General features: G+C 37.8%; 1 protein-coding gene across 4 annotated transcripts in view; it reads left to right on the top strand.

Moving 5' to 3' along the window:
- The window catches only part of LOC134806008 (sex determination protein fruitless-like), a 111,606-nt gene that overhangs the window by 51,989 nt on the left and 32,260 nt on the right, over positions 1-27,357 (top strand). For 3 of the 4 annotated variants that reach the window (XM_063779209.1, XM_063779202.1, XM_063779204.1), the window contains exons 2-3: positions 23,533-23,561; positions 24,148-24,248. In XM_063779209.1, coding sequence (XP_063635279.1) covers positions 24,230-24,248 — 19 coding nt within the window. In that variant the 5' untranslated portion in view covers positions 23,533-23,561; positions 24,148-24,229. Of the gene's footprint in view, positions 1-15,404; positions 15,450-23,532; positions 23,562-24,147; positions 24,249-27,357 lie in introns of those variants that run through there. The other variant, XM_063779203.1, reaches the window with a different exon arrangement.

Below are 27,357 nucleotides of genomic sequence, written 5' to 3'. Positions count from 1 at the left end.
TTCAAAAAATCATATCTCTGTAACTACGCAACCTAGAAGGTTGATCTTTTGTGTTATCGATAGCTTATTTATTGTAGATTACTGGGGTATGCATAACTCCATACCCGCCATAAGGTACCTTTGACCGTGGGACGTCACATATAGAACTGTCAAATATGAGAATAAATGATTGGTATTGGTATCTTAGCAACTTATTCAAACAACATATAAACTACATAAATAAATAAAATATATATAAACTACTACATATTTATACAATATACAGTATACTATAAATATAATAATGATGGATATTATTCGAACTCTTGTTTTAGCAAATGCTTACGCAACAACCGCTTAAAAGAAAACTCACTTGGAGCTTGTCTAATATTTAGAGGGAGTGAATTCCAAAGACGACTAGCCTGGACGGCGAAAGAATTAGTCATAAAACCAGTACGGTGAGAAGGTATGGTCACTTTGAGAACGCGGGAGGTACGCAGCTCACATCCTGGACGAGGAGTATCGAAGACGAATTTACTTTTGAGATATCCAGGAGCAGAAGGCTCAAACAGGATCGAAAATAGGATACAAAGGATCCGAAAGGACCTACGACGACGGATGGAGAGCCAGTTGAGCTGCCGGCGGTAAAAGGAGACATCATCGTATTTACGAAGTCCAAATATAAATCTAATACAGTTATTGAGTAGACGGTCTAGTTTATTGAGTGATTCCTGAGTGGCATTAGTAGTACTCACATCCCCGTAATCAATTATTGGTAACACTAAGGACTGCACTAACATTTTTTTCGTGCTTACAGGCAGGCATGATCTGGTCTGTTTTTGCATTTGAATCGCCCTTGCTTGGTAATAGACTGCAATGACACTCCAAGGTGCTCACTTCCATCGCCACCAGTATAAGTCGCCTGCAGTTCCGTAAGATTTTGCAGAACTGGTGGCCAGTTATACTGGTGCACCGGAGTCAAACGCTTGGTAAGTGCTTTTAATCGCGCCGGTCCCGGTATGGAGACGGCACTTACCTGTAACATGCGGTTAGTGTCCTATTGTCGAATAAACACAGTTAGAACAATGACCGGTCTGTGTGGAAACGTATTTTTATCATCGAGTCAATTTAGTATGACATTTTGACATGTAAGATTTAAATTGAGTTAGATTTGATTGAAAAGATAAAGATAGTTTATTTTTCAAGTAGATATATTAGGTACAATGCGCTTATGAAAGACAAATAAAGCTAAACGATTAGTTCGCACGCAACATGTTGCGCTATCTATCTTCCTAAGAAAATGTGTAAGAACTCGTCGCGCTCATTATAAGACTGCATTTAAGCACTTAAATATATTAGTGTTGGCTTAATTCACTAATATCAATAAGCACATAAATTTAACATGATGATGATATTTTTTGTAGCTCGAATCAAGGATGACTCACTCTAGATCGGGCCGTGCCCGGGCCGAGGCGTCCAACATGTCATTTTCTATGACGACTGATCGGTGATCACGTGGTGCTTTCCATAGAAAACGAAGCGCTGGAATCTCCAGCCCGGCCCCGGCCCGGTCTAGCGTGAGTGATCCTTTAGCCTGCTGCTTCCTGTTTTTCCAGTACAATGCGATAGTTGGAAGTCCATTTTACTTCGCTGCAGACCCGAAGTCCGCTATATTTTGTCTTACACGAATCATAAATTTTCAGACAGTTTTAACTCGGCCGTCTGTCGTCAACTCAAGACATAAATCTACCAAGTTATTGTGGTATCTAAAGTCTGCGCCAGCTACGCGTGTTCTCGAAGTGGTTTAAATATCAGCTTCAAATTAAGAAAGATCAAATTTAATTAATGTTCGATTTAATTCTTTGGGGCCTTATTCTCAGATGAAAATTTGTTGGCACAAAATGATATGAAGATTATATTGGTTGCATGAGTTGCCCGTTCTACCACACCACCACACTACACCCTTTCACACCATCATACTACCACACCACCACATCACATCATACCACACCATCATACTACTTACCACAGCACCACACCTCTACACCACACCACACCACTACACCACTATACATACACATTAGTCACATTACACCACACAACCTTTCGTAAGCGCAACTAATAAGAGAGTACATACCTACAACATATATTGTTTTTTTTTGTGTCCGAACATTCCTAACATAATATAATGATCTCTTCCTTATTACTAGCTTGATGTAAAAGGGATACACTCAAATTAAAAGCAAATCAATGTCAATGTTTTTTAAGTATACGTTTACACGTACTATTTGAATTAAATTTGAATTGAATTGAATAAATATGAAAATACATTAAAATGGGTACCCTGCCATCTCGCCGAAATATTTTTCGCCTAATTTCACTTTCCAACCAACTTATTGCAGTACTTTTAGTTGGCAAACCAATGCTTAGCATATTATTATTTAGCAAAATTTTTATTTGAACACAATTTTATTTAGCAGATGTTCATTTTACCAAGATTTATTTAGAAAAATAGTTACTAAGCAAATGTTTTATTATACCTAACTATTTATTGTTAAATAACGTTTGCCCAAATTGAAATTTCGCATACTTATTATTGGATCACAACTATATTTAGCATTTTTTTTATGACCCGTAAAACGAAACTGCTCCCAGAGATAGGTAGCTTATGGTTATTTTTTTTAAGACCCTAAAAACGAAATTGCTCCCAGAGATAGGTAGGTTATGGTTATTTTTTTTATGACCCGTAAAACGAAACTGCTCCCAGAGATAGGTAGGTTAGGGTTATTTTTTTTTTGATGACCCTAAATACGAAACTGCTCCCAGAGATAGGTCGGTTAGGGTTATTTTTTTTTGGTGACCCTAAAAACGAATCTGCTCCCAGAGATAGGTAGGTTAGGGTTATTTTTTTTTGATGACCCTAAAAACGAATCTGCTCCCAGAGATAGGTAGGTTAGGGTTATTTTTTTTTTGGTGACCCTAAAAACGAATCTGCTCCCAGAGATAATTAGGTTAGGGTTATTTTTTTTATGACCCGTAAAACGAGACTGCTCCCAGAGATAGGTAGGAAGGTAGGTTAGGGTTATTTTTTTTTATGACCCTAAAAACGAAACTGCTCCCAGGGATAGGTAGGTTATTCACAATATTAGGCGAAAAATAATTTATGCCTATCAATACATTCGACATAACAATAAAAGACATTTTGAAACATGACCAACTAAATATTTTGCCATACAATAATATTGTAAATAATCATTTGCGACATGTTATATATGCGAAACATTGGTCTGCCATCTGATAGTTTTGCCAAATGATACTATGGGAAAAATAGTTTGGGTAGTGATAATTTGCTATACAATTTTCGGCCACATATTAGTAAACCATTAAAATGTAATGCGCCTCACAGCTCACAGCCATCAAGACGACTTTCCACGACTTTGCTACACTCATTTAATTGTTTGCTACGCCGTAGCGGCTCATAAATCAGCGATAACTAGTTCGTAGCGAATGAAAAGTTAAAAAGGAAAATTAGTAATAGCTACGTACAGAAAAACATCATTTTGGGAGTATTGCGACTTTGTGTCAATCAGACGAGTTCGAAAAACAATAGTCTTATTAACTAAACGCGGCTTTTATATAAGCCAAAACTATTATGATCCTATACCGCCTGTTGTAGTGATGCGGATTCATGATTGTACCATTGTTTCAAACGCGATGCGTTCCAACAATTGCACCCATTGTTACAAATCATGTAGTACCTACAACCACTGTAACTCATCGGTCTCTAACTTTTTACCCAACTACGGGAAGGGCTGTCATTTTAGCCGTACCTATATTTAGGTATCCTATACAATACATACATGTTATATTTATGTTTATGTCGTTGTTCCATCCAAGCGTCGAAATTAATGTAATGAGCCAATTTTATTTATTATTTGTGGTAAAGTCCATATCTTTAATCGAATTTTTAAAATGAGAAGGTTGTGTACGAATAAAAAAGGCACAATATAGTATTTTTAGATTTTTCTTTTTAATTTAGGAAAATAATGTCATTAATCTGGTATATCGAATGCTAACAGCCCGTAATCTGCATGTCATGCCGTTATTATGTAACCTTTTAAGCTTTTGAATACGCGCACCATATAAAATGTAACGTTGTAAACTGGTAATAAATTACATACCTACGATATCACGAGACAGTCGGTGACAGTTCTCAATCACTGGTCATTCGCGGGCTACGAGTAATACGTAGTAATTTCCATTTAAGCCCCATTTTAGTGTTGCGAGAGGCATGATATATTTTACACATTGTTTCTCTTTTAAGTGTAAAAAATGTTTAATGGTCAACATAGCAAATTAAGATAATACAGGATAAGTGATAGGTACCTACCTAAAAGGCTGAAAAGCTATTTAAGATAACTTTAGCCGTGGAAAATAAAAAAAAGTTTTTTTTATTTAGCCGTGAATAACTAGGATTAAACACTGTATCTTGAATTCTTGATCAGTACTATGACCTTCCAACACAATATCATCGTTGCCAATTGAACTAAGATTCGGTCAAATTTAGTCAAAGTGAGGTAGGTAATTACATTCGGGGCGGCGCGGCCTGGAATATGTTAATTACAGTTACATTGCAGTATTTAAAATTAGCATAGTCAAGGAATTTCATTCTTTCCTAACCACCCTCGTCCAATAAAATTGAGCATCAAAGAGGCTTGAACGCACTAATTATAAATATATTTTACCAATATTTTGTGCCAGAAAAAGTTTAATAAAAGCTTTGGAAAAACAGAAGTAGATACATGCATAGCTGATCCACATAATAATATCTTGTTGAATACACAAGTACAGTGTTTTATAACCCTTAGAAATACCTACTGTAATACTCTGCGAAGTGAATATAATATATGTATAGCTAACCAAAAAAAACAGAACTCATACCTACAATACCTACATTTGGGCTTATCAAATTGATTGATTGGTGTTGTGTATGGGATCCAATTTTTTTATCTGAATTTCAGATTTAGTCCCATACCTAGTTAGTTATTCAGTGTGAACTACGCATCAATCAAAGGGTTGAAAAAACACCCCGTACATTGTTGGTACGTGACAGTAATAACGATTTGAGGAACTTAAAATTATTGTTATTGTTGGGGATGTCGAGTTCGGCCGCGGTATTTAATTAACAATGTTATAACCCGACCGCTACGTCATTCCAACCGCGGCTCAAATGTAATTCTTTGTAATTGAGCCGTGTACAGTCACCAGCAATAATATGTTACACAACGAAGGCCGCAAAAATATCTGACACGATCTTATTCGCAGTACAACAAGAGTGCGTCACATATTTTTGCGGCCTTCATTGTGTAACATATTATTGCTGGTGACTGTACTAACGGCACGGCGACACCCTTGACAAAATTGATCATCATTTAGCCTTATGTCAGTGGAATAAGGCTTACAAAAAGGCAGGTTTACAATTGTTATTGTACCTACAACATAAATAAAACTACTTAAAACTTTTTTTAGATAACCAAACCCTGCTCTAAGTTCTTATTGTAATCACACTGTAAGTGATTAAAACCCCTAATTTGTATTACACTATTAATCGAGGTAATGGACTCTTAAATAGTTAATCCACTAATCGCCAGTTTCACGGCAATTATCGAAACAAATAATGAGATTAACCCGTTAGGCAAATAGCTATATCTTAACACAAAGCGAATATGTGGTGTCCATTGTATGTCTTTGTTAGGTATGCTAATACTGGCGTATGTCCATCGGTTGACGAGCTCTGTCGCACCGCTGAAGGCTATGTCCGAGTTACCTGTAACCCGCTACAAGCTAACTGCCCAATTATACGCCTAACCCCATCATGCTTGTACAATCCCGATCTAAATACAACCTAGACTTGCACAGATTCTGATTGAATTGTACAGTCAGCTGCAAACATATTTACGATGCTAACGCGTCCAAATACATAGGCAACAGTGAAAGTTCTTAGAAAGACCGACTTCGAGATCATATAATTTACCTACGTGTATTAGTTTATGAAAATATCTCTTTATATTTTTTTAAGTACCTTCATAATTATATCATTCGGTTTCGGTTGCCATTTGTATTTCAGGATTAGCTGGCAATTTGAAAATTTTATGCCGAGCGTTATTCCAATTTTGACCTAGTGAATTTTTTCATGTTACGATTTTCAATGTGGCCACAGCCAACAACAGAGTTACAATAGGCTAGGCTTCAGTTATATTTTTATAATGAAGCCTAGTTGTATTTACGACTGATTCCACTTGGAATTACGAATTCAATCGCTCTTTTACTTTTTTAATGGTTTTTTAACGGATTATTTTAGACAAACATGTCATTCAACAGATAATAAAAAAGACTGACAAAAAATTTGCGTATCAGCAAATTGTGACATTCCTTAAGTAGTATTCCTATGACGCCATTAAAAAATAATTGCATGAATGTGTGAAGGCATGAATTACAAAAACTCTGAGGACCAAAAATCGACATACAAAAAGACTTGGGGAGAATGAGCCGTATGCGTTTCAAGGTAGTCCTATCCTATTTAAAATTTGTACGCGTGCAGAAAGAGTTAAAGCAAGCATTGAAACTAATGACGGCCGAATGATAGTTTTCTCTATTCTAAAAAAAATCAGGTTGCCCCTCGTATACCTAATCTTGACGCCTCATCATCTTCCTAGCGTTGTCACGGCATTTTTGCTACGTCTCACGAGAGTCAGAGTTCGACGTGTTGCCTCCCTGTCACATTCACGTACGAATTTAAAAGAGCGACAGAGAGGCAACACGTCGAACGAACGTGGTTCGCGGTAGGCCCTCTGGGATCCGCTTTGGCAACTAATCCGATATGAAAGCGAATGCCATCTGACCTTCCAACCCAGAGGGGAAACTAAATAGGCCTTATTGGGATTAGTCCGGTTTTCCTTTACCAAAAAGCGATTGATAAAAATCAAATCGTAGGGTAAATACATCAGTTCCGAACAACTGGTACGAACCGGGGTTAGAACCAGCGACCTCCGGATTGAAAGTCGCACGCTCTTACCTACCTTGTTTGGGTCCTTGTTCCTTGTTATAGAATAGGCGTAATAAAAAAAAAGAAACAATCTATGTTATATGATATGTTTTATGTATTGTGTGGTGTGAGAACATTTTAGCGCGTTGTGTATCTATTTGTTTACATAACACGAGCGAAACTAAATAAACGAAAGTGCGAAACACGTGTCGAGTTGAGGTTTTCGCCGGTTTTAGCGATCACCGCGACTTTATTTGGCACTCTCATTGGTAAGACCGGTACCCTGCCATCTCGCCGAAATATTTTTCGCCTAATTTCACTTTCCAACCAACTTATTGCAGTACTTTTAGTTGGCAAACCAATGCTTAGCATATTATTATTTAGCAAAATTTTTATTTGAACACAATTTTATTTAGCAGATGTTCATTTTACCAAGATTTATTTAGAAAAATAGTTACTAAGCAAATGTTTTATTATACCTAACTATTTATTGTTAAATAACGTTTGCCCAAATTGAAATTTCGCATACTTATTATTGGATCACAACTATATTTAGCATTTTTTTTATGACCCGTAAAACGAAACTGCTCCCAGAGATAGGTAGGTTATGGTTATTTTTTTTAAGACCCTAAAAACGAAATTGCTCCCAGAGATAGGTAGGTTATGGTTATTTTTTTTATGACCCGTAAAACGAAACTGCTCCCAGAGATAGGTAGGTTAGGGTTATTTTTTTTTTGATGACCCTAAATACGAAACTGCTCCCAGAGATAGGTCGGTTAGGGTTATTTTTTTTTGGTGACCCTAAAAACGAATCTGCTCCCAGAGATAGGTAGGTTAGGGTTATTTTTTTTTGATGACCCTAAAAACGAATCTGCTCCCAGAGATAGGTAGGTTAGGGTTATTTTTTTTTTGGTGACCCTAAAAACGAATCTGCTCCCAGAGATAATTAGGTTAGGGTTATTTTTTTTATGACCCGTAAAACGAGACTGCTCCCAGAGATAGGTAGGAAGGTAGGTAAGGTTATTTTTTTTTATGACCCTAAAAACGAAACTGCTCCCAGGGATAGGTAGGTTATTCACAATATTAGGCGAAAAATAATTTATGCCTATCAATACATTCGACATAACAATAAAAGACATTTTGAAACATGACCAACTAAATATTTTGCCATACAATAATATTGTAAATAATCATTTGCGACATGTTATATATGCGAAACATTGGTCTGCCATCTGATAGTTTTGCCAAATGATACTATGGGAAAAATAGTTTGGGTAGTGATAATTTGCTATACAATTTTCGGCCACATATTAGTAAACCGGTAAGACCATACAGCCTTGACTCTCCGTGAAGAAGTTTCCTCTACAACGGAGGCCAGGCGAAGGCTACATAGGCAGACATTTGTTTCCAGATCCTCTATCATGACTCATGACTCTTATGAGTTGCGTTCTCGCGCGCGAGTCCATACTTGTCTTGAAGTTGCGGATGTAAGAAGTCGCGCGCGAGAACTCAATTCATGCTAGCAGGGTGCCTAGCCAAGATGCCAATCCTTTGCGCTATGACAACGCAACGCTGTCTCTCTGCCGCACTAATATGTAAGAATAATAGAGAGACAGCGTTTCGTTGTCGTAGAGCATTTTGGCTAGGTCCCTTGAGGTAGTTATTTTAATGAAGTCGAGTCTTAAGTTTAATGGGGCCTAATTTTCCTAAATACTAGTTCACCACTGCATCACATTTCATACCTGTAATTAAATTAAAGATGACATATTAGGGGTCATCCATTAATTACGTCACACGAATTTCTAGGTTTTTTTTACCCCTCCCCCCCTCCTTGTCACACTTGGTCACATTTGGAAAACCCCTCCCCCCTGGTGTGACGTCACATTTCTTCAACGAAATCGGCAAATATTTATTTAATATTTTATCAAAATATTTTTGACAAAAGAAATATTAGTGATTTTATAACCCAGAACTGAAGAAATAAAATAAAACGAATAAAAACGATTATCGTTTCAAAAACTTGTTAATTAAATGTATATTAGCGGATAAAATAATTTAAATAAATTTTCGGTTACTGATGAAATTAAAGTGACGTCACAAAGTTTATGACTCCCCCCTCCCCCTTGTCACAACATGTCACATTTTCTTGACCCCTCCCTCCTCCTAAACGTGTGATGTAATTAATGGATGACCCCTTAAGTATTACGTGTATGTGAAACAATGATAAGTATTACATATTAGAATGTTACTGATCGGATTTACGATTTTGTATTAACCGTCAATAACATTAAAGGTTACCTCCATTCAAACTATGGCTTTGTGGTTGACCGCAGCGACGCTTGTTTGTATGGTTTTGTATGAAAGTTCCAATGGCATTGGCAGTTTAAATAAATGTGCCTCAATCAATTGTACTTTTCTTTTGTATCTTTTTACTGAGGTGTGCCAATAAAGAGTATTCTATCTATCTATCTATCTATCTATGTGCGATTGTGCGAGTGTACCTACACTATAAACTGGAGGCTTATTCTAATTGTAAAAAAAGGTTATGATTTATTTTTGAAAGGTTTATAATTTGATCTAGATTTAATATGGATATGATCTATCAGCTGTAAAAGTGACATTTATGGTTGAAGAAACGTATACAATGCATACAATGTAATAGCGGTAGGTAGGTACAATGTAAGATTACTTAATTAATGAAGTTTACCTAATTTTACATTATATCGGTACAAATATGTAAATACCTACTTAATCAGCACACGTGGTAGCCGCTCCATATGAAATCCCTTAACAAATAACCTAACCTAAGACAATATTTGTCTCTAAACTAATTTTGATCAAATCATCTATGGGCGACAATAAATTTTGATGTTTCCAGAAAGGACAACAGCGGAGCACATACGTAAATTTAGGGACAAAAAGGCAGAATTTAAGAATCACAAGAGCATAATGAGGGCTAATTTCGAGTAAGCGATCCGTGTGACTTTTGAATTTAGTTATGGAGTTAGAAATATAATCGGGAAATTCCTAAATAAATATAAATGTTATTTTACTCATCCATAAAATAATACTGCTTAAATGAAGTCTTAAGTAATAAAAAAAAAAAAAGACATTAAAACTAACTATGAATTAAAGATTTAAAAACTAAACTAAAATTAAAATAAACCTACTTAAAAATTTAACTAATACTTATAATATTATATAAAAACTAAATTATACTAATAAAATATATAAAATTAAAAAGAAGTTATAAAGATAATACCCCTTCTAGAACCTCCGCCTGCGGCATTGAGCCCATAACGCTGGCTGCGTTACCTCTCTGTATTGCCAGCGATATGCGCTGGGAGAGGTAAGCGCCAGCCCTATGGTCTCCCGAAGCGTCGACCAGCCGTGTCGACAGGTCCCCCATGAAAGTTTTCATGTCCGCCGACCAAGGACCCATTGTTTCCACTGCAAGCGCCGCAAACTCATAATCTTGCAGTAAAGATGAGTATTTGCGGCGCTTGAGTAGTTGGGCCTGGTCGGCAGCAGCGCCAGCCTGTGCCCGGGTAGCCTGGATGTGGGACTGCGCAAAGGTGTCTACGCATGTAGCGTCCCACACCAAAGGCCTACCCAGTCTCCACGGCACCAGTGTGGCTCCGTCCGGTCGCTTACCATCGTCTCTCGTCATGCCTGAGGGTTCTAAAGTAGCAGGCACAGAAACGGTAGCAAGCGACCGCCGAACCAAATCATTGATGGTGCCGTGGCGATATAAACGGCCGGCGCTTTTGATGCAAGAGAGGCCATGTCGACCTAGCTGGTCCACGTCTTTGCCGCAAGCACAGGTGTGGGCGGAGCATATTTTGGCCCCAATGCGCAGGCAAACTGATATTCTAAGCGTGTTTTTTTCTAAAACAGTACCAATATTGCGAGACGGTAAGGCGTTCAGCCAGTGACCCGATTCGTAACTAGAGACAGCAAGTAGGCGGGCGCGATCTGAGTCGTCCGGACTATTTTGTATGAGAGACGCGTGAGTAGCTTTAAGGCCGGGGGTATCCCAGGCTCTCTGGACATGTTTTGTGGCCGGGGCGGTCACCCCTGGGCACGTGCCACACCAAGCGGTCTCAGCCTCCGCCAAGCTCGCTATCTCAGCGCCGGAAATCTGAGGGAGATTTAAGATTTTACCGACGAGAGACAGCGAACAGTAAACGGAAGACAAGAAGGCAGGCAACGCTACGCTGGTCGAGGAGCGAACACCCAGGCCACCAAATCGAACAGGGAGAACCGCCTGGGTCCATGATCTGAGGTCAAAATTAACATTTAAAATTTTAGATAGAGTGGTTTGGAGACTGCTGTCAATTGATGAAAGTATGGCGGGGTATTTCCATATCGGACAGGATCGAAGTAAATACATAAATTTTGGAGTGAAAAGGCAAAAACGGATGATGTAAAGGGCCATGTGGGGATTAATTTCGAATAATAGATTGGATGTGCAGTTAAACAGATTTAATTTGCAATTAATAACAGGGTTGATGGCTTCGTCGAAAATTGGTGAACCTAGAAGCGTAAGAGATGAATTGGAATGAACAGAGAGGTTGGGCAGGATGGCGTTAAAGTTTGTAAGTATTTCGGATTTTCTTTCTGATGGAAGGTGATTAGGTATGAAAATTTCACATTTTGTAAAATTTAAAGAGAGGTCTATGTCTGAAAACTTGTCAATTATAAATTTTAAGTCCTGTAGGACAGTAGCGGCGTCTCCGCCGAGGGAGGCGTCGTCTAGATAGCAAAGATTAAATTTAGAATTTAAATTTGAAATTATCGGCTGAATTGCTAGACTGAAAATCGCGGGTCCAAGGGGGTCACCTTGTTGACAACCTGTGCTTGACAGAATGGTTCTATCACCAAAGAGTAGTTTCGTAGGTGCCCCGTAACATTGCCATAAATATGCGTATAAATCTGGAAGATTTTCTTTTATTTCTGTTAGGAGGGCACCACGGTTAATCGAATTAAACGCGTTTTTAACATCTATTTTCAAGAATACTTCATAGTCCGGACGACTCAAGAACGACCGAGCGGCGTGTACGGCAGCTTCACATCCGCTCTTGACTCCAAAGCCTAGCTGCCGGGGCTTAAAAATGTTGGTCAACTTATCATTATATTTCCGGCAACAGAGTTTTGAAGCCAAGCGCCTAAAAGTACATCCGACAGCAATCGGGCGTATGCCACCGTCTTTCTTCGCCAAGGCAACGAGGTTGGCGCCGTAAAGGAGAGGGACGATATCAGCATTTACTCGGCCTGCTAACATTAAGTTCATTAGGCCGGTCAGCTCTTTAAGTAAGGCTGATCCCGAGTCTCCAGAAGGGACACCAATGAGGTCTTTTAGGTGTTGGGGGGAAAGACCATCCAGACCGCCTGCAGATCCATTGGGGAACAAAAGGATTGATTGTTGTACTGCGTCCTCTGTAACGGTTAGTCCTATATTGTCCTGAGTAGGGGGATCTGGTAGCGGGGTGGGAGCTAGGGGAACCGGATGTTTATCACTGAGGGCGGCAAAAGTTTCTGGTGAATGCGTCGCCAAGTCGTCATTTGAGAAGAGGAGTCGAGCCGCTCCGCTTATGTTCCCTTCTGAAATTTTGTTTTCTATTGATTTGATTTTAGAGTATGGCCGAGGGTTACTAATAATAACTGATTGATTTAGTTGACTGGGGGGAGGTAAATTGTATGAATTGTTTTTCAGTTGGGTCGTTAAGGAGGTTTTCTTAGATTTTTCAGCGTGTAAAACGGAATAGGAAAAAGTGAGCAGGCGCTCCCAAGCTTGGGGAGAATTCTCCGTGACGACCTTGGCGACGCATTCCGCATTATTTGTCTTAAATTTGTTTAAAACAATTTGTGAATCGCATAAGTTGAAAGCTTTAATTATATAAGTGCCTTATTAAAAAACTAACCGATTTCATCATGACTACTGTTTGTTGTAGGTAGTTCTTACGATTCTTGTAGATTGTAAAATAAGAATTTAGAGCTCAAGTGGAGAAGGACGGGAAAACCACTTTACGAGTAATAAGAAAGTCGTAAATTACAACTTTTTAAATTTTTATTTTTATTTTATCTCTAAAAGCTACATGCGTGCCAAGTTCAATGCGTTCTGTCGTAAGGGATTATCGGCGCGATTCGGGAAATGAAATATGAAATAGTAAAGATATTCTCTTTACTATTTACTAGCTTTTTACTGCCTTTCTACAAGAATAAGGGCGATGTGGCTCTGTGCGAGAACTATAGAGGTATAAAACTAACCTCACATACGCTTAAGATATATGGGAAAGAGTTCTTAATAAACGAATCTTAAACATCTCTCAAACGTCACCAAATCAGTTCGGCTTCACAGCATCCAGGTCAACCATTGACGCGATACAGACTGTTAGGATCATGATAGAAAAATTTAGAATCAACAAAAAAGACCTACACCTAACATTTATAGTAAGCTTGTATGGGAGGCTCTTCGTGCCCAGAATGTCCCTGAATATTACGTAGAACTTGTCCAAGACATGTACATTAAGGCCAGCACGAGAGTACGAAGCCTAGCAGGCATAAGTAGAGCTTTTGAGGTCAAAGTAGGCGTCCATCAAGGATCCGTGCTCAGCCCGCTGCTATTTAACCTGGTCATGGATTACCTCACCAGAAATATACCATCTCCACTGCCGTGGACCATGTTGTACGCGGATGACATAGTTTTAGCTGCCGACACCGCGACAAAGCTGCAGGAACTTCTGAACATGTGGACACGAGCACTTGAAAAGCACGGCCTGAGGGTTAGTAGGAGTAAGACAGAATACCTGAAATGTCCTTTCAGCAGAACTTACATACCGGAGACCATCTGTATTGGAGACGCGTCTGTCCCATCTGTAGAAAGGTTTAAGTACCTAGGCTCCATACTTACACCCGATGCAAATGTCGATGCTGACGTGGCACACAGAATAAACGTCGCATGGCAAAAATGGCGATCGCTTACAGGTGTATTGTGCGACCCACGTATCCCAATAAAAACAAAGGGACAAGTTTATAAAACGGCAGTCCGTCCCGCGCTACTTTATGGATCTGAATGCTGGACAACAAAGAAAATTCATGAGCAAAAGGTACATACCAGCGAGATGAAGATGCTCAGGTGGGCGGGAGGTGTAACCCGGCTAGACAAAATCAGAAATGAATATATACGCGGTAGCTTCAAGGTTGCACCAATCGCAGACAAACTTACCGAAAACCTCCGCAAACCGCCTTCGTTGGTATACAAGTAGCCCTCAATCTACCAGAGGCCGCAAGAGGCCGCGGCCGCCCGCCATATACCTGGTGGACAAGTATAGAAAGAGACCTCAAGAAAGCCCAGGTGCCCCAACAGACAACCCAAGATCGTAGGACTTGGCGCAGGACAGTGAGGAGACCCGACCCCAAATAATGGGAACAGGAGAGGAAGAAGAAGATTCTCTTTACTTATTTCATATCTAGTGAATCTCTAATTCATTTCCCGAATCGCGCCGCATATTTGAAGCAACGAAGCTGTAGGTACTTTAACATATACAGTAGAAAGGTATGTAAATTAACGAAAAACTTTTACTCAAGCCCGTTAATGAATGGGTCACACTGAGCAACTTTTACAATGGCACCAACCCCGAAATCGCGAAAAAAAAATTGACTCTCCCATAGAAAATGTCAATGCTAGACCAGCAAAATGTATGAAACAACCAATATTTTTTTCGCGATTTCGGGGTCGGTGCCATAGTAAAAGTTGCTCAATGTGACCTACATATTAACGGGTTTAAGTAAATGTTTTTCGTTAGTTTATATACTGTATATATACTTACTTGTTATTGTTACAATAGAATATACCTACCGCAGTTTTAATCAGGCGTTACGTGCTATTTTCAAACTGAAGATCACGAGTTCGAACCCACGTGAGGGTACTATCCTACATTTCCAATGTTACGATACCCATTCCATATTACCCATCGGTATCAAACAGTAATTAATACTTATGTTTTTAATTTAAATATGACAAATATACAAAATGATGAGCTATTTTGAAAAGAAAGCCTAATATGTTTTTTAGTTGCGAGGACATGATGTTACAGACAGACAAAAATTAGTACACGAGATCATTTATTTATGTACTTACATTGTCTCATAACATGCCATCATCAAAGTTAAAGTTATGAAAATCATGATGGTAAAACATTATTTATTTATTTATCCGATGCGTCTAACAGGTCGTGGCAAAAATTCGATTTTTATATTTGTAATTTTCAAACAGTGCAAAATAGTAGAGTCTATCTATGTAGGTAGTTTAATTAGCACAAAGGGACACTCTTTTTTTTAATTCGACAAAAGGCTCTTACACTTTGATAAAAATGAGCATTAAACATGTTGGAAATTTTATTGGCACACAAGTAAATGCCCGGTGGCGGAATTAAAAAAATGTCGTGACAAAAATTTAAATTTCGTAAGCCCAATTTCTTACTATTTAAATTTTATATGTACATATATAAAATTAAAGTTTGTAATTAAAGTTGCCCATAAACGTAATACGGAGCGATGATCTCCATAACACTTTTGGCCATAGAAAGTAAAATAAGATATTTAGGTAAGTACTTATTTATTTAAACTTTGTTGCAAAATTTAATATAATAATCTTTAATAGAAAAAAAACGACTTCTCAAAATAGTTTGAAATGCCATATACATTATTGGCTGGTATTTAACAGATCACCAGATATAGTAATCCACTTCGTCACCTTTTTCTCGTAGCATATTTCGTTTCTGTAAGGGTCGAAGTTCTAACCTAACCTAACCTTACCCACTTTTCTAGTAGCACTTCTTTTCTCTAAGGGTCGCAATTCTATCCTAACCTAACCCACAAAATCGAAATCGCCAAACTATCCATCGCTGAAGAGTTCTGTTCTAATCATCATCAGCAGTTCCACTTCATCAAATGCGACAGTTTTTAATGAAAATACTTGATTTTCTGATGAAAGTACAACAATCTCTATACGCATGCCTTTAAGATTTGAGGAGTTCCCTCGATTCCTCATGGAACCCATCATCAGAACTCGAGCTTGACAAAAATATGGCTTAAAAACTTAAAACTTGCTTAACAAACATAACGAAAAGGATAAATCGTCAAACGTGAACTATGCGTCGTTGAGGAGTTCCCTTCTGATCATCATCAGCAGTTCCACTTCATCAAATGTCACCTTTCTGAATGTATATGCTTGATTTGTTGATAAAAACACCAAAATCACTATATGTATGCCTTAAGGTTTGAGAAGTTCCCTCAATTCCTGGATGAATCCCATCATCAAAACTGGGTTTTGACAAAAACGGGACCAATCTGTATGCATATATACATACAATTAAAAAAATAATTTTCAAAATCGGTCCAGTAATGACGGAGATATGGAGTAACAAACATAAAAAAAAACCGGTCAAGTGCGAGTCGGACTCGCGTTCCAAGGGTTCCGTACATAAGTCCGACTCACGTTTGACTGCACATTTCTAATAGGTTTTCCTGTCATCTATAGGTAAAGTACTATTTTGTGTATTTTTTTCAAATCATTAGGCCCAATAGTTTCAGAGATAAAGGGGGGGAAATGGTGGGACAGACAGACAGACGCACGAGTGATCCTATAAGGGTTCCGTTTTTTTCCTTTTGAGGTACGGAACCCTAAAAAGAATAAAAAATAAACATACAACCTAATTGATAACCTCCTCCTTTTGGATTTGGAAGTCGGTTAAAAAGAGTACAAATGGCAGGCGTTAAAATACCAGTACCTATAAATAATAAAATGTTGCGTTACTCTCTATTACAAACTAATAGTTACCTACTCGAATTGCCATTGTCTCTACTTAAGTAAAACAAAGGCTTTATTTGGCTAGTATACAAACCTACATTTGCTTTCGATTGATTTGTTTATCTGAATTTCAGTCAGACACGTATTAATAATCGGCCGTGGGCCACGTGCAAGCAAATTAATTTATCCAGGTATCACTCCAGTGCACAATGCAGTCCTCACATGCATAACGATATTTGCCTCGGGTCCGTATCCCGGTGTGTCCTGTGACATGCAAATCTTGGTGATAGTATTAAATCCGATAGCGTTGTGAGTACCCTGAAGCTTGTCAATCGGTGTAACCATCCCGCGGCTTGTGCGTGCCTGTTTGGTAATCGAATACTGGATTCTTTTATTGCTTATCACTGATTGAAACAAGCGGACCAAATTCAGCGGGTCAGTTCTCGTTTCTCCCTTTTCCCTGTCGAATTTCATTTCACGGATTTTTGTTTTGCAGATAAGGATTCATTGATGATTGTGGCAGATTAAAAAGTTGCCTAGAATACTATTTCCAATTTTACGCCGCCTAAGTCGGGCATTAGGCCACTCGTTTATATCAAAAGAAGACCGCCTTTTTAACACACATATTACCATTGACTCATGACCTCATGTACCTTAAACTGGCACCTGCCCTAATCTATGTTTAAAAACACGAAAAAGAAAAAATGGGCAGGTATAGGCGGTGACTCGCTAACTCACTATAGGTAGGGTAAAGGCCCCCGAAACTGGCCACTTGCACTGAGTGACACGGGGACAACATTGCGTGAGTGACTTAGGGTGTCGAGAAGTAAGTATGTGCCCGTTTCTACCCCGTGGCTGCTAACAGCCACTGAGCCAACTCGCGTGTTATGCTAAGTGATAGTGAGAGATCGCCTTTCATCAGATGTTTCATGGACCAATATTTCCGTCCATCAAGTTCATATCATAAATAAATTTCACGACAAATGGCGAAAAAGATAATAATTATCTACCAATAATTAAGGTAAAAGAGTTCTGATTATAATAATATAAACATTACGATAGCAATAATCGTGCAATACCTACCTTTAGACGATAGTGGACGACCGGTTCACCCTATTTTCCTCCCTGGATATTGACATTATGGAAAATATTTTTAGACAATTTATTGTATATTATCCATAGCTATGCCCCTTCGTTTGCGTTTTTTTATTACCTACCTATTATAGAAATTAGGACCGAAAACAAATTCCATACAATTTTTTATAAGCTACTATCTTTTTTTTTCGAGCCTTTTTTGGTGTCCCATTTAGTGATGGGCAGTTCTCGAGAAGTTTCGGAAACAAGAGAATATCGCGAGAAGCTTCTCGAGAAATTTCTCTCGAAAGGAAATTTCCGAGAAAGTACTTTCAATATAATAAAAATTAGATTATTTGTTTTTTGTATGTGTTGATATTAGTAATTTAAAGGTATTCGCAATACATTTTAGTTCTTCTAAAACCTTTAAGGAAAAATTCTCTTTGTTCTCGAGAAATTTCCGAGAAATTTCTTGAAAATGTTCTCCGGAGGACTTTCTCGGGTTCATTCAGTACCGTTTAAATGGTAAATAGTTAATAAATAAAACACATTTTTGTTAAACAGGTAATTCGCAACTCGTGTCGATTTAAAACATTCCCTTCGGTGTTTTAATTATTTATCACCACTCGTTCCGAATTTTCTAATTTTGCACTTCGTACTACTTTTGTATGGTAATATACTATTATGTATTAGCTACTGGAAAAACACATTAAAGGTTACCTCATTAAATGTGTTCCCTGTAATATGGGCTCATCCTAAATACTCCAAATTGATTAATCACTTCAGGTTCTTTCTTTCCTAATTCGTGTTTTACTTCAACCGGACTTTTTTAGCAATTTATCATATGCCGTACCAAATCTTGTGATATTTTTGCATCTATACACTGCATCACTAAATGAACACACGTCTTTGATACATCCATCGTCCGACAAAGTTCTAAAGTACCTACTCAAACAGTTTACCTTTTTAATTTTAATTTATTAACACGTTTGATTTGTCACAACCGTCCACTTTCTTAGCATTGATGACACTGAGAGAAAAAAGCATTTGTACCCTTCCCTATTCAAAAATTACCTAGAGAATAAAAAAAAATCACATGCAAATAAAACAATGGAGTATTATTGGCGATAAGCGTTATGTACAGTACAGGGTACAGGAAAGTTTGGCGGCTTTCTTTTGTTTTATAAACTAACTAGGTACCTGAGATAGTTCATGACATGACCATGATTCTCTGCCAAATATTACAAATCTGTTTTATTAAATATTTACCGTTCATTTAATTATTGAGTAGAAATTAGTCATTTTGTATTAACTCCATAATATTATATTTCATTACAGTTTGTCAAAACAGTTTTCTAGTTCTTTAATATGAAACATTTTTTGTTTTATTATTGCACAACTAGCTTCTTCCCGCTACTTCGTCTGCGTGAGAATGATGATGATTGATGAAACTTATCCTTTCTCGGGGCCCAATCTATCTGCATACCAAATTTTGTCCAAATCGGTCCAGCGGTTTAAGCGTGAAGAGGTGACAGACAGACACAATTTCGCATTTATGTATAATAATATCGGTATGGATTGGCTGTTTTACATGAACGCCAAATGTAATCGAGAACAATTTCAAGAAATTTCTCGGAAACAAAATTAAATTATCGCTTAGAACGTTCATTTCATTTGGCAGAAACCAACTTATCAAGCCAACAGCTGTATATAACATAAGTCCAGACTATTTGAGCTTCTAAACAATAATACTCGAAATAACCAGTATTTTTTCTTAATAAATATTCAATCCGGAAATTTTCTCCTGGAAAGCTTCTATGGAGAACGTTCCCGAAAAATTTCTCGGAAACTTCTCGAGAACAAAGAGCGGTTGGCCTTTAGTATCGTCTAATTGGTTCGAATACCTTCTTCTTAGTCGGATACTCTTGTCAGAGCAGTCGTGGTCATTGAGGTCGTTGTACGGCCTTTTTTGTTGTTTTCCGCCATGCTTCTCTATTTATTGCATTCCGCACGCACAGATTTAAAGGTGACCCGGTGAGAGTTTTAATTTGGTCGGTCCATCGCATTGAAGGCCGCAATCTGGGTCTTGTGCCATCCACTCTGCCTTGAACTACAAGCCTCACCATGGCGTCGTCTTCCCTGCGCGTAACGTGACCGAAGTAGCTAAGGATACGAGAGTGAACGATTGCCGAAAGTCTTTGTGTAACTTTGAGCCTCCTCGCATTTCGCCTTTTTCGAATACCTTACGCATAGTTATTAATCACTAACAGTCATAAATTAAAAAAATATGAAATTTTATATTATTTTGATTATATGTACTTTCTCAGAAATTTCCGTCCAAGCGAAATTTCTCGAGAATCGCTGAGAATTTTCAGGGGAAGGAATTTTCGAGAACGCGAAATTTCTCACCGGCACATCACTACTCCCACTGCTGGGCAAAGGCCTATCTTTTAAAATAATGAAAAAAAATCAAACGAACGGGCATAGATGTGGTTAATATTAGTTACATACATATGTAAACATATTTTCTAAAATGTTAATAATCAGAGAAGAAAATAGGAAACGTTTGTAATGGAGAAGCAGTGGTTCCCTTTCCTCTTAATATCTGACATAAAACTGACCTTATTCACAGGTCCATAAGAGTGTGTCATACCTATATTTTCCCGTTCTTCATTGTGTAAGGTATATAGGTTGGAGTAAAAATTTTCTATTTATATTTTATAGAAGCCTTTGTCCCATTGTTAAAAGTGTCATCCTTGTCTACTTACTTAGTAGCTTTTGTAACATTATAGGTACTTATTTCAAGTCTCTATAGGTACCTACACCTGCAAATATAATAACATTTTATATTGTGACTTATGTGATAATTAAATAACTATCACATCTATTTATGTATTCTAGTATAGTTATTATTTAATAATGATAAAAGTGCACCATAATCAGTCTTTAACGGACTAACGGACGAAAAATGGAGAAGGTTATAGTGTTTATTTTTGGATGCAACGTCAGAACTCCGTTATTTCTTAACCGATTTCGAAAAATAAACCGATTTGTTCAAAAATAAGCATATAGTTCCAAGATGGTCCCATTTTTGTCAAAATCCGTTCTGATGATGACATGGTCCATGCCAAATTGAGAGAACTCTTCAAATCGAATTTAGACTCTTCAAATGTTATAGGCAATACAATATGTAGGTAACTATAGCGACTATTTCACCTTTGGCGATTTGTCTTCTTCGTTAAGTTTAACTTTGACTGAAAATGAAAAATAAAATTAATTAAAAAAAGAAAGAAATTGTCACAATACCGGTAAATAATAACCCCAAACAACTAATAAATATATTTGCTTTGTTGTCGAGCGTCCATTTCGAGGCTTCTTGCCACACGAGGCAGGGATGCCAACTTAGTGGTTTTACCACTAAATCTAGGGGGAAATAAACCAGCTAGGGGTTTTTTTAGGGGCTAAATATTTTTAGTGGTTTTTTTAGGGATTTTTCTATACCATGTTTGTGATATGGAAAAAGTGTTCACGATGTGAGAAGCTACATACTATACTGGGAATGGAACGTTATCGATACCATAGGGCATAGTGTATACCACTCTGTGTTGCTTGAATTCGCAAGTTCGACTGAGAAGGAAATACACGGCTGAACGTTCGGATTTACGCTACACAGTGATTTGTAACGTGGTTGTATGATCTTTCGTCGCTTTAAAGGCGGTTTAGACTTTAGACCATACTTTTGGTCGGGCCCCCTTGTCGGGTCGGGAGGTGTTAGGCCGGCCACAATACATAATTTTTACCCGGTTTCCTTAAGCCCCCTCCACACTCGTGCGCGAATCGCGGCGCGAAGCCGCGAACGCGAGTGTGGTATCGGTTTTCGCAAACAGCGAAATCGGATCCACACTCGCGTCACATAGTCTGGAGGGGGCTTTACGAAATGACCTGTGTGAACGGGACGTGGGACGTCGCTATACACATTCGTGGAGCTGTCTCGTTTGCACATGTCATTTCATACGGAAGACCAATGGAAACTCCGTATGTATCATAATCATAATCTTTATTGTATAAGCATATGTATAAGCAATAATTAAAAGCAAGCAAGTACGGCGGAGCAGGGAGAGACAGGGTACTTCTATACGTGCGGTAGTCTATTACGGCTATAAGTTTGATCTAGGTGTTGGGCTCCTCCAAAAGTGTCGTGTAATTCGTGTAATCTTGCGTGACATTTACTCCAACAAATAAAATGTTATAGTTAATAGTAGATTGTTAACCAAGGGATAAAAGCACTCATTTCTGCCGAGGTAGTTTGGCCGAGGCTGAAATGATGCCTTTCACCCGAGTTAAACACTCTACTTTTCATTTCGAATACGAGGAAAGTAAAATGCATGTGTTTTTTTAAAAACATGACTAAGTATACAGTTTTATAGTATTTTTTGAGGGTACTTTCAATTAATTATTTAGGCAAAAGTATCGTTATTTATGGAATAGGGAGTCAAATATCAGAATGGAAATTGTATAACAAATCCCAAATTTTATACCCAAATTTCAATTGCTTATCGTAAAAAAAATATAAAATCTTACTTGGATTGGAACCTAAAATGCTCTAGTGCAGAAACGTGTCATTTTCTGCACACCTTTTAGAACAATAATGATCCTCTTTCAGAGCATGAGAAATGAAAAAACTATTTAACGTTCATATGTATGATCAAAAAATGTCGAACCGGTTGAAAATCATAATAATGTACTAAATTCTGGAAAATGTTTAAATAAAGAATTAATTAAACGTATAATTTCTTTTATTTTTTTATTTAGTGGTTTTTCCAAAATAATAGTACAGTTTTACGGGTTTTTAAGTTGAGCTCTAGGGGTAAAAAAAAATTGGAGTTGGCAACCCTGACACGAGGGGTTGTCAGCTACCTACGTAGGTCACTCGATAAGTTTTGAGATGCTCGAAAATAAAAATTTGGACCGCACATGTATTGTCTATAAATACACTATGTCTATAAAAAGCAAATTTACTCAAAAACAGAACACAAGTGACCATTTAGCTTAATGTAAAAAAATAATTCGTGTTGCAGTCATTCTACTAGCGTTAGTGTGAAAAGAGAAGAGTCGTGGAATGTATGGGGCCCAATACATTCCACGACTCTTCTCTTTCCGAACAGACTCTTTTTCTTTGAAACGATGGAACTGAACCGGGAGGAAGCTCTGTTGTCGTTAGATCCCGCGTTTGCTCTATCTAACAAACCAATGAAGTTGCGATTTCTGCCCTATCGGATCAAGACGGGCAAAAATGTTTTCAAAGTTGGTTTAGAGTTTAGACGAATGGAACTTAGTATAGAGATTAATAGAGAGTATTTTGAAAAAATGTAAAATAAATAGTGCTAATATCTTGAATAGTTTTTCTGTATCTCAAAACTTATCGAGTGACCTACGTATACTTTCCACTTGGGATAGGTATGTGTTGATGATGATTTTGCGAAGGTAAATCTACTACGATCAATATCCTTTTAAAGACATTTTACAGGAACTCTTATTTCGCTTACCTAATCAAATAATAATTTGAAGTTTAAGGATATATTTACTTATTTAACATATTATTTCTTTCTTTTTTTTTCAGATTGTCTACAAGAGATCATCGCAACAAATGTAAGAACAAACTTCCTGCTCATATTTCTACACTGATTAAACTAGAAAACATCACATATTGTAAAGTTTCGGATAAATTATTTTCGGGGTACCCACCTAATTACCACACAGAATAATTAATATGATATTTGGAAGTAAATATGCCTAAAATGCCTAAATCGTACAAGTTTTGTATAACTTACTGTCAGTTTACTTTACTCGGTCAGAGTATCACAGTATAAGTTTATACCTACATAAAACCAGGCTCAAACTTCTTACCTACATACTGTTTTATAAGCTTACCTATATACCCACAAACACTTCAGTTTCAAATGTACGTTAAACTGATAGGAGTATTTATCTCACACACAAATACGTTGTGCAATAGCAAACATGCTTACACTTACATCTCTGACATCAAAGTTCTGCTTCACACAAGCTAAATTGCAACTGTGGTGTAGTCACCTTGTGAAGTATGCTCTCCTGGTACTGATTGTAACGAAGCGGTCGCTCAACAGCGCCGAGTAGCTCTCGTCTATGTAGATATGCATATGTATAGGTATAGCCTAATTCATGACACTTGATTGAGTACTTCGGAAATTCGCAGGATAATTAGCCGGCATACCGACCATTATTAATAAGCCTGCATAAATCGGCGCTGATTGGTTGCAAGCGTTGAAGAGGTCCGGATGAATTTAACTACTAAGGGTAAGTTAAACAAGACACATTTCTCTGGACTAAGCGAAATGTTAATGTTTACTGATAGGAAGCACTCAATTTATGATTCATATGTCCGTATACACCCAAGTCACCCAACAATGCAAGAAGATTACAAATGTGTAGTGGTAAACTTTTATTTTAGTTACCTATTAAGTACATACTTATTCTTCTTCTTCTTCTTTGCCTGTCCCTCTTCCCAGTTTATCTGGGGTCGGGTCTCCTTGTATGTCTGCGCCAGTGTGCTCTGTTCTGGCTTGTCTGCGTACTCAGGTTCTCTTTTCGGATCTCTTTCTGCGGTTTCTGCATATCTGACCACCCGGTGTTGGGTGGTCTTCCCGTTCCTTGGGATTGGTTGGGTATATTATTTATACGTCATAATTCTATAGAAGTTTGACGTTTAAAATAACACTTGCACTGCGTGGGCTATCAATATCACTGCAGACTTTTCTTGGTCTAACCCTAGTTTTTTTTCCTACAAAACTTCATGACCCCAGGGCCTACCGCTCCGCATCTTTCTCTGTCCCTCTAATTACGCCTACGTTTTCATTGGAGTAAAAAAAAAAGATCCTCGCAATTTGCGAATTTCGGTTTTCGCGGTAGGCCCTCAGTAGTAGCTACGTGGGTGGGCCAGCGGTGGCGCATGCTATTGTAAATAAATAAAAATGTTAGGTGGGTGTATCTCAGTGGAGAAATTGTCAGCTTAAGCCCAGAACGGTGCAACGTAGGAACCAGACGGAACCATCTATCGTGCAGCAGATTTTTTTTTTAGTTAAAAAATATTGTTATTTTTTTACTTTTCTACCTATCCCGACGTTTTGCTTTGCAACATATTGGGCTAGGTACAGCTACCTAGCCCAATATGTTGCAAATAAATTACTAAGTATATTTTTCTATGTACGAGTGTGGTAACGCCTGCCAACGAAGCAGCGGCTGACGATTACGAATCGGCATAATTTGACTCTCTGGCCTCTTTTATCAGTTTTTGCAAAAAGTCTTCCCTTCATAGTGAAAGTGCTACAAAGGTACTCCTTTCGCTTGTTGTTATGTAGGTACGGAATACCCACTGATTTGCATAGTTACCACTGGGTAACTATATGCAATGCTACACTAAGCATGGCCCGACATGGCCGGTTTTTTACATTAAATATTTTAAGGTCCTGATGGAATAGAGTAGGCACCTAGACCATTTTTCATATGGCAAATAGGTACTTACATTGGAATTTTTGAATCTGTCCGAACTCCGAATGTTCCTTAACATATCTTCCTACATTTCAGACCTTTAAAAAATGTAAGCTTTGTCTTCTCGGTCTTCTTTCATCGAGTAGATATTGTTCATTGTTTACGCCCGCCCCGGAACACAAAAGAGTATAAAGTCGATTCCAATGTTGTTCGACTTTTCTACTTGCTTCTTGTTTCCTGATTTTTGTTGTTTTTTGTCACGTGACAAACATGGGGCGAACATTTATGACGAAATAATTATGCACTCGCGAGAAGTGTCCGTTCGCGCACTAAATTTAGATCGGCTATTATGAATCATAAATACTAATTAACCACGTCTTTTTGTTTCCAGGATGCCCTTGCGAATGTTGAAGATGCTTCGCTGTTCATTTACCACACACGAACACGCTACTAAGTATTATATCACTATTAACATACACATCGTAACATTTGGGGATGTTCTAAACATTTAGATAGAGAACAATATAGGAATGTTGACTGCATTTAAAATAAATTGTATCATACCATGCATGAAATAAAGCACCAGAACATTCATATATATTAAAATTTAGACTATTTAGAGAAACGTAGACACAAGTTATTTTTAGACACAATTTCTATAAATTGTATAGAGCTAGAAAGAGTAATACAGCGGTCGGCAACAAGCGGCCCGCGGGCCGCATGTGGCCCGCGAGCCCCCCTGGCTATTATGTAGGTATGTAATATTGTCAAACAATAATGTCTGATAAAGTCACACATATTAACAAAAGTGCAGCCCGCGTCAACTTCCTTGACAACTAACCCCCTTATTCATAAACGTTTACTAAAGTTGACAAGCCGATAATAATCGTTTGTCCCTTTCCGACGTATTGGTATGATGGAAAGGGACAAACGATTATTATCGGCTTGTCAACTTTAGTAAACGTTTATGAATAAGGGGGTAAGTATGTGGCCCTTGGCTGCTGAAAGGTTGCCGACCGCTGGAGTAATAGCTTAGTTGACTGTGACGTCATTTGCTAGTACCTATGTCGTATAAATTCTATAGTAGCAAATCGTTTTGACAAATCGAAAAAGAAACTGATTTGACTAGTAGTGAAATAGGTACCCTACTTTAGTAGGTAGCTAATCTTAAATTGTGTACGACCTACCTAGCTGTTTACCTAGGTACCTACTGAATATTATGTTTATGATATTATCAAATAACCATTCCGAAATCAGGAACCAGAATAAAGCTTAACGTAAATACTGAAGTATATGAAATATGTCATTAATGTCATTAATGTCAATGGTCCCTACCATTACAGACAAACTGTATCAAAACTGTATAGTACTATGCCTTATGGGAAACGGTCGAAGAGATAGTTCAGAGCCGGAAACCGCTACCAACTTTTAGTATGTTGTTGGACATGGCATTGGGTCTCCAAAACTGCCGGGAGACAGCGGCGCCGGCCATCTACTTCAGCGGAATGACGTCATCAAAATGACTCCCGCTTCGTTGTGAATATTGCATACTGCACCCAAACTATGCATGGCACATACACGTGTGGGGACTGTGGGGTATTAAATGAAAGCCAATTAAATAAACTATATTTCATTTAGGTATACAGTATGTACCAAAATATGCAACAGTTTAAGAGAAATTTACAAAAAAATAAAAATGACGTAAAAAATATTCGATTATTTGGGTTTTACAACCAAACCAAAAGTCGGACGATAAAGCAATGTACTACAACATTAAAGATGACGTCTCAAGCCATACACTGATATCAATAAAATCAAAATTGGACCAAAAAATGTAGATATTTGCCCATATACAAATGCATAAAAGTTAAAAAAAATCCAAATTGGTCATTTTCAGGATAATCCGCATAAGCTTCTA

This window comes from Cydia splendana, chromosome 2 (assembly GCF_910591565.1).
Source record: "Cydia splendana chromosome 2, ilCydSple1.2, whole genome shotgun sequence".
Lineage (NCBI taxonomy): Eukaryota > Metazoa > Arthropoda > Insecta > Lepidoptera > Tortricidae > Cydia > Cydia splendana.
The sequence above is the reverse complement of the archived record's forward strand: the minus strand, read 5'-3'. Positions and strand labels throughout refer to the sequence as shown.